Source organism: Globicephala melas, chromosome 1 (genome assembly GCF_963455315.2).
Source record: "Globicephala melas chromosome 1, mGloMel1.2, whole genome shotgun sequence".
Lineage (NCBI taxonomy): Eukaryota > Metazoa > Chordata > Mammalia > Artiodactyla > Delphinidae > Globicephala > Globicephala melas.
In genome coordinates this window covers 49856490-49872399 of record NC_083314.1, presented here as the reverse complement: position 1 = coordinate 49872399, position 15910 = coordinate 49856490, and the positions used below count along the sequence as shown (strand labels likewise).

The 15910-nt window shown below is 37.5% G+C and overlaps 1 protein-coding gene across 1 annotated transcript in view; it reads left to right on the top strand.

Moving 5' to 3' along the window:
- CEP350 (centrosomal protein 350) overlaps window positions 1-15910 on the top strand; it is a 139700-nt gene that overhangs the window by 107965 nt on the left and 15825 nt on the right. The window contains exons 32-36 of the mRNA XM_070043864.1: window positions 2441-2577; window positions 5559-5641; window positions 6652-8654; window positions 9503-9910; window positions 10011-10157. Of these exons, the coding sequence (XP_069899965.1) occupies window positions 2441-2577; window positions 5559-5641; window positions 6652-8654; window positions 9503-9910; window positions 10011-10157 (2778 nt within the window). The remainder of the gene's footprint in view (window positions 1-2440; window positions 2578-5558; window positions 5642-6651; window positions 8655-9502; window positions 9911-10010; window positions 10158-15910) is intronic.

The following is a 15910-nucleotide window of genomic DNA, read 5'->3' as shown; positions in this document are numbered from 1 at the left end:
GCCACACGACTTATTAGTACGACTCTTTGTACTGTTTGAATGGCTCCTAAATAATAGCTCTAAACTTGACTTTCCTTAACTCTAGCAACCTTCCCTGATCCTACCCCAGTCTGGAAACCTAGTTTTTATGTCTTCCTCATTCTGTTTTCTCCCATCCATTCAGTCACCAGATCCCATTGGTACTTTTTTCATAAATCTTCTTGCTTGTCCCTTTCCATTCCTACTGCCATCAAGCTATTTGGGGCCCTTATGTCCTCCTGCCTCTGTTGTCTACATAGCCTCTTAAATGTCCCTGCCTCTGGTCGCTTCCCTATAGCTTACATGCATTCTGCCAGCCTAGTGTTCCTAAACACCACATTCGTTATAGAACCGGTCTGAACTTCCTGCTCATCATAAGAATCCCTTCTCATGGCCTGACCTGATCATTCAGCTTCTATCCAGACACTTCCAGTAATAGCAAATTTCAGATTTTCAAGGCAGTTGGTTTCATCGGTTGGACTCGAGGTGCTCTAAGTGTTAGAAAGCTCTTTGTTATGCTTAGCCAGAATTTCTGTTCTTTTAATCATCCTTGTGTGGTAACACCAAACATGTGTCCTCCTACATTAATTAATCAGGTGCATATTTATGTGCTGGAAACTCAGCTAATTACTTTACACGTATTTTTCATTTTATCCTCAAAGTAACAAGGTGTAGATATTACTATCCCTCTTTTACAGATGAGGAAACTAAGTTTTAGTGAGATTAATGATATCCAGAGACACACAGCTCACATGTGTTAAAACTAGGATTTTAATCTAGCTCGAATTCCAAATTCTGTGCCCCTGCTGTTACACTACATTATCTTCCACATAGAAAATAGACCTGCTAACAGATCTGGAGAAGATAGACGTTTACACAGGCACACAATACAGAGATGGGAATGGGAATTGTAACTTGCACATATGTTTAGAAGTAAGAAAAAGTGGTTAAGATTCAGTGACCATGCTGAGAAGTTCATGTTGGAAAGTAGTGAGGAACAAAATTTAAAAATAAAGATCATGTTCAGGGCCTTAGAAACCAGACTGATAAGTTTGGACTTCATCCTGTATAGGTCTGTAGCGTTCAACCTGACTATACATTAGAATTAACTGAGGAGCTTTTTTGAAAAATACAAATATCCAGGCTCACTTCCAGAGATTTTGATTTAATTGGTCTAGGGTGGGGCCCAGGATTTAAAAGTACTGCTATAGGTCATGTGGAACCATTGAAAGCTAAATGAAATACTGTTAGATTGAATGGCATTGCCCAAAAAGTTCATTAATAGGTATGTCACCCGGAAGGATATCTAGAGAAGGATACAAAAGATCCATCTCATTCAACATTCTATTAAACGGTTTAAATAAAGGCAAAAGAAAGTTCTGTATTTAGATTTTACAATTATAGTATATGATAGAGAAATACATAGCAGTTCATACGAAAAAAACCTTTTGGATTTTATTTGATCACATATTTAATAAATGAACTACACTCATATAAGTATAGCTTTCAGATCTGAGAAATCATTGTCCTTATGTATACCTAGCTAGCCAAATCATCTAGCTGTAGTGTATGTTTAATACCAATGTTTATCAAAACATTGACCGTTCAGAGGAAGGTAACATAGACAGTGATAGTTATAAAAATAGTGATTTTAGCCTAAGTTTTAGGGAACTGCAGCAGTTGACAAACATCCATCTGCTCATTCACTCAGCCTTCTTTGAGCCAGACACTGTGAATAGGTACTGGACATATCGTGTTGAGCAAAACAGCTGTGGTCTTAAATGTGAGAGAAGTAAAAGTAGGGATTAATTTTAGGCTAGAAAACTGAGGAGGTTTTTCTAATAGAAGGAGGGCTTCCCTTAGATTTCATTCAAGTTAGAATTATAAATTAGTGAAGTTTTGTTTACAGAATGGCTAATGACTAAGAAATATTTTTGCAATTCTATATTATCATACTCCCAACCACTCCCTTCTCTCTCCTTGAAATTTGTATTCCTGAAGTGCTCACCCCTTAAGAAGCTTACTGCCATTGAAACTTAGTGTAAAGGCTAAACTTCTTAAAAACACCGGGAATGTATTAAGGCATCCTTTAAAGAATAATTATATAATTAGCTAAAGAAGTTTTTTAATGTGGCACGGCCTGAACTATTGCTTCAAAAGTATTAAACTTCTGTAGACTGAGACTGTTATTTCCTAATTGATATTAGTATTACAATTATACAGCTTGCTTATACATAGACTATTTCAAGAAGGCTATACAAGTAACTGATTTTAGAACTCTGGGAAATAATACTGATGCAGGGAGAAAGAATTTTATATCTTTTTTACGGTTTGAATATTTTACCATAAAATATACTATTTTATAATTTAAGATAGTTTAAAAAATTCTGTGTAGTGACTCCTTTGATTTTTCTAAACTTAGTCATATGATGAATTCATTAAGAAAACTGAAGCCGAGCTTAGCCGAGATTTGGAAACATCACCAACAGCCAAGCCTCAGATTAAAACGCTCTCCTCAGCTTCTGAAAAACCCAAGATCAAGCCCCTTCCACTACACAGGTAGAAATTTTTGATAACTAACCTATATTCTGCCTTGTTTGAGAAAGGAATAAGGAAAGGTTTTAAGTAGAAGCTATCTTTTAGGTAACTGTGAAATTGTAGAAGTGAAAATATTGGTTTATATTTTCAGTTTCACTAAAATAAATTTGTTATTTATGATATAATCACAAATAGAATTTATAATAAGATACAGATTTTAAAATATATTTTGAATCCTGAAATCTGATGGGAGCTGTAAAAATAGTACTCTCCAGCATTGCTATTATAGCATTGTAGGTTGGTATAGTTGTTTTGGAAAACAATTTGGCAATGTTTCAAAAGTCAAAAACAATCTGTAACTTTTGACTCAGTAATTCCACTTCTGAAAATCTAGCTTGAGAAAATATGGGCTATCAAAAATATCTATTTACATGAATATGTTTATAATAACATCTTTTATATTATGTTTATAACATAAACACTGGAAGCAGCCTTTATGTCCAGAACTGGTGAATAGCCCAGTAAAGGATGGTTCTTTCCAGGGATAGAATATTATGCAGTCAGTGAATACAAATACAGAAGATACAAAGTAGCACTATTAGAATATATAATATGGTATATAAGAAAGTCAGGTAGTAATATTTAAACTAAATTTTGAGTGAGTAGAGGTTATATAGGTAAGTGGGACTGAGAAATAGGGGATATTTCAGAGAGAAGGGCACTCATGAGTGACCAGAAGCAACAGAGAGCTTGGCATATCATGGAAGCTGAACATCATAGGATGTAGCTGGAGTTAGGAGAAGAGACTGGAAAAATAAAAAACAAATTGTGATAACCTTGTACTCACGCATTCTTAGTAGTTTCTAATTTACTTTTTTAGAAGATGTGACGCTGTTAAATTTTTTTTAAAAGCATATTTTAGGATATTTTTTAGAAATATTTTAGAAATGTTTTTTAGAAATGTTATAGAGGCTCATTACAATTAATTTAGCATTACCTGGGTTTGAATCCTGACTCCAGTACCAGCTAGCTTTTTAATTTGGGGCAAGTTATTTAACCTGTCTGTGTTTCAATTTTGTAATAGGGATTTAGATCCCTATACCAACACCTGAGTAATAAACTTGTTATGAGAGTTAAAAGACTTAACGTAGAACAGGGCCTAGCACACAATTAGCACTATGTATTAGTTGTTATTATTATTGCTACTAGAATATTGAGGGAAGTGGTAAAAAGATAAAAGTTTAAATCATATCATACCTAACTATCCCAAAACAACAAATGTCAACAATTAGATATATTTCCATCTAGGTTTTTTTTTTTTTTTTTTTTTGCGTTACGCGGACCTCTCACTGTTGTGGCCTCTCCCGTTGCGGAGCACAGGCTCCGGACGCACAGACTCAGCGGCCATGGCTCACGGGCCTAGCCGCTCCGCGGCATGTGGGATCTTCCCAGACTGGGGCATGAACCCGTGTCTCCTGCATCAGCAGGCGAACTCTCAACTACTGCGCCACCAGGGAAGCCCCATCTAGGATTTTTTATGCTTAGATTTTGTGTGTAATTTTGTTACTTATACATTTTTCCTTTATATTACATTATACATAAGTTTTATTTTAATTTCTACAATCCATTGAATGGTTTTATAGTTTTATTAACCAGAGAATGGTAGAATCAGATTTCTGTTTAGAGAAATCTTTCTGACTACAATATGAAGGAAAGATAGAAAGGGGTAAGTTTAGAAGCAGGGATAACAGTAGTCTAAGCCAGCCCTCAGATAATGCACTGTAATAAGAATAGAGAATAGGAGATCGATTTTAGGAATTTTTAAGAAGTATACTTTACAAATTAAAGTGCTAGATAGGGAAGCAGGAAAAAGCTGGATGACTCCCCTGTTTCTCTTAAATAGTAGTTTGTTGGGTCAAAGTTCCACTAACCTAAATGGAAAATTAGGTGTTCTTCGGTGGGAGTCTTATGATTTTGGTTTTAAAATGTTAATTTTGAGGTACCTGTAGTTCATCTAAGTGGAATTATCCAGGAAAGATGTAAGCTTTTTAATTTGGGGTGATCAGCATATAGATGGTGGTTGAAGCTATAAATATAACAACATTTGGGTGAACATTTGGGTGAAAAAGGTCTGCAAATTCAGAGAGAATAAAAGGGAGCCAAGTACTAAATATGATAAAATAGCAACATTTAAGGGGGTTATAAAGAAGTAGGAGTAGAAGCCAAATATTATGACTTAGCAAATAAAAAGAAAGCAAGAAAATGAAGATTGTGAATGTCAACTTAAAGCATGAAAGAGGACAGTAGCACCAGGTGGAGGAATAAAGAATTGAGGGGGAAAAGTCTGCTCAGTATTCTTTAACAACCTAAATGGGAAAAGAATTTTAAAAAGAATAGATATATGTATAACTGAATCACTTTGCTGTATACCTGAAACTAACACAACATTGTAAGTCAACTACAGTCCAGTATAAAATAAAAACTTTAAAAAACAAGGGAAGAAAAAGATCGGGGGGGGGTGGATTTTTTGAGGCTTGAGGCATGCATATAAGCTGAGGGGAAAAAAGTCACCAGATTGAAGGACTAAAGATTGTAGGAAAAAGAATGGACAGTTGAAGAGTACCATCAATGAGGCTGTGGAAATGTATGGGATTTGGGACAGAAAGAAGTTTGAACAAGTGTGAGAGATACACCTTTTTCTTCCTTGCAGACAGGAGGAAAGGCAGTTGGGATGGCTGTGAATATAGATAAATTTGTAGGTAAAAAGGTTGAAGATAAGAAGGGTCATGCTGATGGCCTCTGTTTCTCTCATTAAAAGAGGCAAGATCATCTACTGAGTGTGATGAAGGCCACAAATAGACTTGGTGGAAGTGGCAAAGGTTGGAATACTTCCTGCGAAGAAGAAAAAAGAAGCAGTTGTCTAAGAATTGACTGCTTTTTGTTACCAGTTATTACAGTATCAGCAATACATTTATTTCTGTTTATTAATTTTTCTACTTTAGATCTGAAACAGCAAAGAATTGGAAATCACTGACAGAGTCAGAACGTTCCAGAGGATCCCTGGAGTCTATTGCTGAACATGTTGGTATGTAACTAGAAAAAATAATCACATAGTATCTACATAGACTAAAGATTATACAAGTTACAAAATTCCACCTCTGCAGCTTTTTGGTTAAAAAGTGAATTTCTTAAAGATAATAGATTATTTAATATTTTAAGTTACTTTTACTTTTATTTTAAGTTATTTTAAGTTACTATTTTAAAGTGATTTGTTGGTTATGCCTAAGTTATGTGAATCAGTCTTTATTGTCCCAATAACTGATGAAAACTGAGGCATAAAGACATTAATCCAAAATGGCTGTGAGTGTATCGTCATTATCTAAATTCTCCCTTAATCAGATTTTGTATCTGATTATATATATTTTCAGCCTATGCTGTTTCTCGGTGTAAGTAGTTACATACATTTTTTTTCAATTTAATCCAAAGAAAGATAAGAACTATTGAAAATAAAGTGTAATTCAATGAGGAAATAAAACTGAGACATGAAAAAGCCTACCTAGTAACAATGACAAAACAGAGATTTGAATTTAAAACTTGTAATTCGTGGTTTGTTAGTTCATCAGACCTTATTTTCTTATTTTGCAATTTTAGCTCTTAAAGTGCTATAGTTGCAGAAATAATTGATTTTTTTTCCTTTTTTACATTCAAGAGGTTAGTTGAAGTCCCTGCATTTGTCCTTCCTTCATTGCTTTTGTTTTCGAAGAATATATGTAATATCCATCATACAATTCTGTTTTTGCATGTTTTGAGGATTAACATTTCCATAAACTTTGATCCATTTTTCTTTACTTTGTAAGTTGACAACACTTAAAAAATTATACCAAACTTTAAATTTTCAGTCATTTTTTAAATGTTCTGTTTATTGTTGGTACAGTATATTCTCTTAAAGGAAAAACTTACCTTATACTGTAACCTGTAAAACAGGTCCTATTTATTGACCAGAGCTTTTTCTCACCAATATTTAGCTTTTATTTAAACTTTGGTTCCAGAAATTGAATTAGATAATTTTGATGTGATCTTTTTTTTCCCTTTAAGATGCTGCATTGGCAGGTTCTGAGAGATCAGTGTCAGAAAGCTCTTTATCTGCATATGCAAAGAGAATGATTGAATTGGACAGTCGAACAGAAGAGCACTTTCAGACTTCTTCTCCAATTCTCAGATCATCAAGGAGAACCAGAGCAGACTCTGGAGATTCTCTAGAAAATGTCCCTTCATTACCTCTTCTCAAAGAATTAACTGCCTCTAATAGAATTCTTGATGTGTCAGATGCCAAGGTTGAAAAAGAATCTAGTCAAAAATCAGAAATACACGAAGTAGAATATGCAAAATTGGAGGAGAGTGCAATTGAAGATGCCTATTCTAAACAATCTAGGAAGCCTGATGTCTTCCTGACACTAGACCTGGAACAGGGAGATTCATCTGAAATTCTTTCAAGGAAAGATCTTTCTTTAGATTCTATAAGTGTTCAGAAAGACTTAGTTAGATTAGCCATTGAAAATCTTCATAAAAAAGAGTCAGAAGAGAGACAGTCAGATCAAGATATGGGTCATAGTGCAACCATCCAATCAGAAAAAGACACTCACGTACAAAAGAATATAAAGGGCAGAGACTCATCTTGGTCAGAACATCTTTTTGCATGTAAAGAGATATCATACTCTGAAGATTTTGAAGTATCTTCTTTCAAGAAAGACATTTCAGCTGAATTGTACAAAGATGACTTTGAGGTGACATCTTTGTTGTCACTCAGGAAAGACTCTCAGTCTTGCAGAGAGAAGTCACAGGCAACAAGGATCTCTAGAAGTAGAGCCACTAGCTTTGGTAGTGATGATGAAATCAGTGAGTGCCTCAGTGAGAAAAGCCTTTCTATTCATAGCAGTGTCCATTCTGAAAGGCTATTAGAACTCAAGTCCCCCACTGAGCTTATGAAAAGTAAGGAGCGCAGTGATGTAGAGCATGAACAGAGACTTACTGAATCCCCTTCCTTAGCTTCAGCTTCTCTTGCAGATGAGTTACTTGATTTCCACATCGGTGATAGGGTGTTGATTGGCAATGTTCAGCCAGGAACTCTTCGATTCAAAGGTGTGACTAGTTTTGCTAAAGGATTTTGGGCTGGAGTGGAGTTGGATAAACCTGAAGGAAATAACAGTGGAACATATGATGGCATTGTATACTTTGTGTGCAAAGAGAAGCATGGGATTTTTGCTCCTCCTCAAAAAATATCTCACATTTCAGAAAACTTTGATGACTATGTAGACATAAATGAAGATGAAGACTCTTATTCAGATGAACAATATCAATACTATAATCAAGAACAAAAAGATACAGAGGGTCCCAAGTTTGACAGAGAAAAGGATGCGATTGAGTGTTTTTATAAGGAATCTCAACCTAGTATGCATGACACAGAAGCCTCAGTTGATAGAAGCCTTAAAATAGAAACAGACAATATACAGGACATTTCTGGAGTACTTGAAACCCATATTCACCAGCAGAATTCAGTGGATTCACTGATTTCTTCAAAGGAAAACAAAGACCTTGTTTCTGGTGCCACGGAAAAGGTTTCCACTGCTGTAGAAGACAATGCTTTAGGTAATACCTTTTCTGAAGAATTAAGGAAGCAACAGCAGTTTACCGAAAAGGAAGAGAACCTATATCCAGAAGTTTCAGAAAAGCTTTCTACCCCACTTCTGGACCTTTTAGCAAGAGAAAAGAACCAATTGGAAGCCCAACTGAGGTCACCACCAAGTGAGGAAAAAAAGTCAAAGGAACAACTAGAAACAGTCAGCTTACTGACAGATAGTTTACTAAAAGTCTTTGTGAAGGACACAGTCAATCAACTACAACAAATCAAAAAAGCTAGGAATGAGAAAATCCAGCTTAGCAATCAAGAGCTTCTTGTTGATGATCAAAAGAAAGTACCACCCCAAGGCCTATCCCAGAATCTTGAGGAACAGTCTCCAAGTGTTCCAGGTTGCTTCTTAAGGTCTGAATTGGAAGATGAGAAAGAAGAGATTTCCTCACCAGATATGTGTCCTAGACCTGTAAGTATTTTGTCTAGAGAAAATGTCAATTAACCTTGCCTTTATAGTACATTTTAATTCTGTAGCTCCTGATAGGTTTTTTTGGTGATGTGTTATTTGTTAAACAAAGATCACTTCAGTAGTTTGTAAAGGCCATGTAGCTGTTTTTCTGTCTGAAGTATAATTGTCCTCTATTATGTCATGAGTGGTCACTATAGAGTTGTCATAAACACTGGCAGGTTTATGCTGGGTTGAAAACCCCTGTATACTGTCCACAGATTAGATTTCTTTCTGGATTCACTGAATAAATTTATTCCGTGGAGATTTCCATTGGTTCTCAACCCAGTTCTTTTTTGGCTATGAAATTATTTGTTCACATATCTACTCAGTCATAGTTGCCTTGCAGAAATTACCAGTTGTGATGTTGACTCTGGTAAAACTGAAATGTATCCATTATGACATATACTCAGACCATCAACTTACTTAGGTTGCCCGTGGACAATTGAACAGCAGTAATGAATTTGAGTAACTTGAGCTAGATAATCACCAAAGGTGAGAATTTTATATCTCAGAAGCAAAACAGTTCTTCAGAAACAGAATAATGATGATAAAAAAGGAAAAAATGATCAATAAACATTTTATTAAAATCAGTTGTAAGGCTTATGTGAGCAGAATTACAGGAAACAGGATAGTTTTTTCTTAAATTGTTCATTAGTAGCCACCATATCGTTTCTGTCTTGCTTATTTACAGAGAAATAGTGAATATACAAATAATATATTTGCTTTGTCTTTAAAAAAAAAAGCCCAAACTTGTTAAGTGATCTGAGGTTACTAAATGGTGCTCTGTTTGAATGGTTCCATTTCTGTAGGAGAGTCCAGTATTCGGTGCCAGTGGGCAGGAAGAGCTTGCTAAGAGACTTGCTGAACTTGAGATTAGCCGGGAGTTCCTGAGCGTGTTAGGAGATGATCAAGACTGGTTTGATGAAGACTTTGGTTTGAGCTCTTCTCACAAGATACAAAAGAATAAGGCAGAAGAAACAATTGTACCTCTAATGGCAGAACCTAAGGGAGCTCTACAAAAGCCATGTGAAACATTATTGGCAGTCCCACATACTGCGGAGGAAGTAGAAATTCTTGTACACAATGCAGCAGAAGAACTTTGGAATTGGAAAGAATTAGGTCATGATCTTCACAGCATCAGTATTCCTACAAAACTGCTTGGCTGTGCCAGTAAGGGTCTAGATATAGAAAGCACTAGTAAAAGGGTGTACAAACAGGTATGTAACATGGAAGGATAATTCTAATTTTTAAACTTCTCTCTGTTGTCTGAAATTTGGATTCTTAGCCATTTTAATTTGTTTATTTTTCTCTATCAAGGCGGTTTTTGATTTAACAAAAGAGATTTTTGAAGAAATATTTGCCGAGGATCCCAACTTGAATCAGCCTGTCTGGATGAAGCCATGTAGAATCAACTCTAGTTATTTCCGACGAGTGAAAAATCCAAATAACCTTGATGAAATCAAGGTAAACTGAAAAGTGTAGAGTATCTCCTTTCTTGATTTGCTCTTCATTTGTACAGATCTGTAAATGTCATAAAAGCAAGTATTATTATTATTATCTTCTATATTATTCACCATTCTGTCCTCAAGGCCTGTCCCATAGTAGGTATTCAGTAAATATTTGTTGATTCGTTCAGTCCATGAGCAGTAGAGGGATGAGGGTGAGAGGGAATCCCAAATCCTCAACTTTTTGCAGAACAAATATATATATATATATAATAATATTTAAGAAAAAAAATCAGCAAATATTCAGGGAGATAAATTATTGCAATTCATAGGAGTTTTAGGTGAGTTTTTAATGACTTAGAGATAGATATAATATTCTAAAAGTACATGAAAACATGTCATATATCAAACATGCCAACCCTAGACACGTAGATGTTAACTTTCCATCTTTGATTTTGGAGGTTTCAGATTGGTTACGTAGTTTTGAAATATGTGGGAGAGTAATGTGATATACAAAAAGTATTGCTTGTTGTCTGAGAAGCCCCTGAAAAGATTAAGTGCCCTTAAGAAAAGATTAAGAAAAGATTAAGCTACAAGGACTCTCAGCAAACCAACTTTAAAATCACATTGGTGGAGAGAGGGGGAAAGATGGCGGAAGAGTAAGATGTGGAGATCACGTTCCTCCCCACAGATACATCAGAAATACATCTACATGTGGAACAACTCCTACAGAACACCTACTGAATGCTGGCAGAAGACCTCAGACCTTCCAAAAGGCAAGAAACTCCCCACATACCTGGGTAGGGCAAAAGAAAAAAGAATAAACAGAGAAAAAAGAATAGGGACAGGACCTGCACCAGTGGGAGGGAGCTGTGAAGGAATAAAGGTTTCCACACACTAGGAAAGTGCTTCGCGGGCGGAGACTGCGGGTGGCGGATAGGGGGGAGCTTTGGAGCCGAGGAGGAGAGCGCAGCCACAGGGGTGCGGAGGCCAAAGCGGAGAGATTCCCGCACAGAGGATCGGTGCCGACCAGCCCGAGAGGCTTGTCAGCTCAAGCAGGGGCAGGCGGGGCTGGGAGCTGAGGCTCGGGCTTCGGTCGGAGCGCAGGGAGAGGACTGGCGGCGTGAACACAGCCTGAAGGGGCTAGTGCACCACGGCTAGCTGGGAGGGAGTCCGGGGAAAAGTCTGGACCTGCCGAAGACGCAAGAGACTTCTTCTTCCCTCTTTGTTTCCTGGTGCACAAGGAGAGGGGATTAAGAGCGCTGCTTAAAGGAGCTCCAGAGACGGGCGCAAGCCGCGGCTAACAGCGCAGACCACAGAGACGGGCATGAGACGCTAAGGCTGCTGCTGCCACCACCAAGAAGCCTGTGTGCGAGCACAGGTCACTATCCACACCCCACTTCCGGGGAGCCTGTGCAGCCTGCCACTGCCAGGGTCCTGGGATCCAGGGACAACTTCCCTGGGAGAACGCACGGCACGCCTCAGGCTGGTGCAACGTCACGCTGGCCTCTGCTGCCACAGGCTCGCCCAGCACTCCGTACCCCTCCCTCCCGCCGGCCTGAGTGAGCCAGAGCCCCCAAATCAGCAGCTCCTTTAACCCCGTCCTGAGCGAAGAACAGACACCCTCCAGTGACCTACACTCAGAGGCGGGGCCAAATCCAAAGCTGAACCCCGGGAGCTCTGTGAACAAAGAAGAGAAAGGGAAATCTCTCCCAGCAGCCTCAGTAGCAGCAGATTAAATCTCCACAATCAACTTGATGTACCCTGCGTCTGTGGAATACCTGAACAGACAACGAATCATCCCAAATTGAGGAGGTGGACTTTGAGAGCAAGATTTATTTTTTCCCCTTTTCCGCTTTTTGTGAGTGTGTATGTGTATACTTCTGTGTGAGATTTTGTCTGTATAGCTTTGCTTTCACCATTTGTCCTAGGGTTCTATCCGTCCGTTTTTTTGTTTTACTTTTTTAAAAAACTTTTTTTTCTTAATAATTATTTTTTATTTTAATAACCTTATTTTATTTTACCTTACTTTATTTTATTTTATCCTCTTTCTTTCTTTCTTTCTACTTTTTCTCCCCTTTATTCTAAGCCGTGTGGATGAAGGCTCTTGGTGCTGCAGCCAGGAGTCAGTGCTGTGCCACTGAGGTGGGAGAGCCAACTTCAGGACACTGGTCCACAAGAGACCTCCCAGCTCCATGTAATATCAGACGGCGAAAATCTCCCAGAGATCTCCATCTCAACACCAACACCCAGCTTCACTCAACGACCAGCAAGCCACAGTGCTGGACACCCTATGCCAAACAACTAGCAAGACAGGAACACAACCCCACCCATTAGCAGAGAGGCTGCCTAAAATCATAATAAGTCCACAGACACCCCGAAACACACCACCAGACGTGGACCTGCCCACCAGAAAGACAAGATCCAGCCTCATCCACCAAAACACAGGCACTAGTCCCCTCCACCAGGAAGCCTACACAACCCACTGAACTAACTTTAGCCACTGGGGACAGACACGAGAAACAACGGGAACTATGAACCCTGCACAAAGGAGACCCCGAACACAGTAAGATAAGCAAAATGAGAAAACAGGAAAACACACAGCAGATGAAAGAGCAAGATAAAAACCCACCAGACCTAACAAATGAAGAGGAAATAGGCAGTCTACCTGAAAAAGAATTCAGAATAATGATAGTAAAGATGATCCAAAATCTTGGAAATAGAATAGACAAAATGCAAGAAACATTTAACAAGGACCTAGAAGAACTAAAGATGAAACAAGCAACGATGTACAACACAATAAATGAAATTAAAAATACTCTAGAAGGGATCAATAGCAGAATAACTGAGGCAGAAGTATGGATAAGTGACCTGGAAGATAAAATAGTGGAAATAACTACTGCAGAGCAGAATAAAGAAAAAAGAATGAAAAGAGCTGAGGACAGTCTCAGAGACCTCTGGGACAACATTAAATGCACCAACATTCGAATTATAGGGGTTCCAGAAGAAGAAGAGAAGAAGAAAGAGACTGAGAAAATATTTGAAGAGATTATAGTTGAAAACTTCCCTAATATGGGAAAGGAAATAGTTAATCAAGTCCAGGAAGCACAGAGAGTCCCATACAGGATAAATCCAAGGAGAAATACGCCAAGACACATATTAATCAAACTGTCAAAAATTAAATACAAAGAAAACATATTAAAAGCAGCAAGGGAAAAACAACAAATAACACACAAGGGAATCCCCATAAGGTTAACAGCTGATCTTTCAGCAGAAACTCTGCAAGCCAGAAGGGACTGGCAGGACATACTTAAAGTGATGAAGGAGAAAAACCTGTAACCAAGATTACTCTACCCAGCAAGGATCTCACTCAGATTTGATGGAGAAATTAAAACCTTTATAGACAAGCAAAAGCTGAGAGAGTTCAGCACCACCAAACCAGCTTTACAACAAATGCTAAAGGAACTTCTCCAGGCAAGAAACACAAGAGAAGGAGAAGACCTACAATAACGAATCAAAAACAATTAAGAAAATGGGAATAGGAACATACATATCGATAATTACCTTAAATGTAAATGGACTAAATGCTCCCACCAAAAGACACAGATTGGCTGAATGGATACAAAAACAAGACCCATATATATGCTGTCTACAAGAGACCCACTTCAGACCTAGAGACACATACAGACTGAAAGTAAGGGGATGGAAAAAGATATTCCATGCAAATGGAAACCAAACGAAAGCTGGAGTAGCAATTCTCATATCAGACAAAATAGACTTTAAAATAAAGACTATTAGAAGAGACAAAAAGGACACTACATAATGATCAAGGGATCAATCCAAGAAGAAGATATAACAATTGTAAATATGTATGCACCCAACATAGGAGCACCTCAATACATAAGGCAAATACTAATAGCCATAAAAGAGGAAATTGACAGTAACACACTCATAGTAGGGGACTTTAACACCCCACTTTCACCAATGGACAGATCATCCAAAATGAAAATAAATAAGGAAACACAAGCTTTAAATGATACATTAAACAAGATGGACTTAATTGACATTTATAGGACATTCCATCCAAAAACAACAGAATACACATTTTTCTCAAGTGCTCATGGAACATTCTCCAGGATAGATCATATCTTGGGTCACAAATCAAGCCTTGGTAAATTTAAGAAAATTGAAATTGTATCAAGTATCTTTTCCGACCACAATGCTGTGAGACTAGATACCAATTACAGGAAAAGACCTGTAAAAAATACAAACACATGGAGGCTAAGCAATACACTACTTAATAACGAAGTGATGACTGAAGAAATCAAAGAGGAAATCAAAAAATACATAGAAACAAATGACAATGGATACATGACGACCCAAAACCTATGGGATGTAGCAAAAGCAGTTCTAAGAGGGAAGTTTATAGAAATACAATCCTACCTCAAGAAACAAGAAACCTCTCAAATAAACAACCTAACCTTACACCCAAAGCAATTAGAGAAAAAAGAACAAAAAACCCCCAAAGTTAGCAGAAGGAAAGAAATCATAAAGGTCAGATCAGAAATAAATGAAAAAGAAATGAAGGAAACGATAGCAAAGATCAATAAAACTAAAAGCTGGTTCTTTGAGAAGATAAACAAAATTGATAAACCATTAGCCAGACTCATCAAGAAAAGGGAGAAGACTCAATAGAATTAGAAATGAAAAAGGAGAAGTAACAGCTGACACTGCAGAAATACAAAAGATCATGAGGGATTACTACAAGCAACTCTATGCCAATAAAATGGACAACCTGGAAGAAATGGACAAATTGTTAGAAATGCACAACGTGCCAAGGCTGAATCAGGAAGAAATAGAAAATATGAACAGACCAATCACAAGCACTGAAATTGAAACTGTGATTAAAAATCTTCCAACAAACAAAAGCCCAGGACCAGATGGCTTCACAGGCAAATTCTATCAAACATTTAGAGAAGACCTAACACCTATCCTTCTCAAACTCTTCCAAAATATAGCAGAGGGAGGAACATTCCCAAACTCATTCTACGAGGCCACCATCACCTTGATACCAAAACCAGATAAGGACGTCACAAAGAAAGAAAACTACAGGCCAATATCACTGATGAACATAGATGCAAAAATCCTCTACAGAATACTAGCAAACAGAATCCAGCAGCACATTAAAAGGATCATACACCATGATGAAGTGGGGTTTATTCCAGGAATGCAAGGATTCTTCAATATATGCAAATCAATCAGTGTGATACACCATATTAACAAATTGAAGGAGAAAAACCATATGGTCATCTCAATAGATGCAGAGAAAGCTTTTGACAAAATTCAACACCCATTTATGATAAAAACCCTCCAGAAAGTAGGCATAGAGGGAACTTTCCTCAACATAATAAAGGCCATATATGACAAACCCACAGCCAACATCGTCCTCAATGGTGAAAAACTGAAAGCATTTCCACTAAGATCAGGAGCAAGACAAGGTTGCCCACTCTCACCACTCTTATTCAACATAGTTTCGGAAGTTTTAGCCACAGCAATCAGAGAAGAAAAGGAAATAAAAGGAATCCAAATCGGAAAAGAAGAAGTGAAGCTGTCACTGTTTGCAGATGACATGATGCTATACATAGAGAATCCTAAAGATGCTACCAGAAACCTACTAGAGCTAATCAATGAATTTGGTAAAGTAGCAGATACAAAATTAATGCACAGAAATCTCTGGCATTTCTATACACTAATGATGAGAAATCTGAAAGT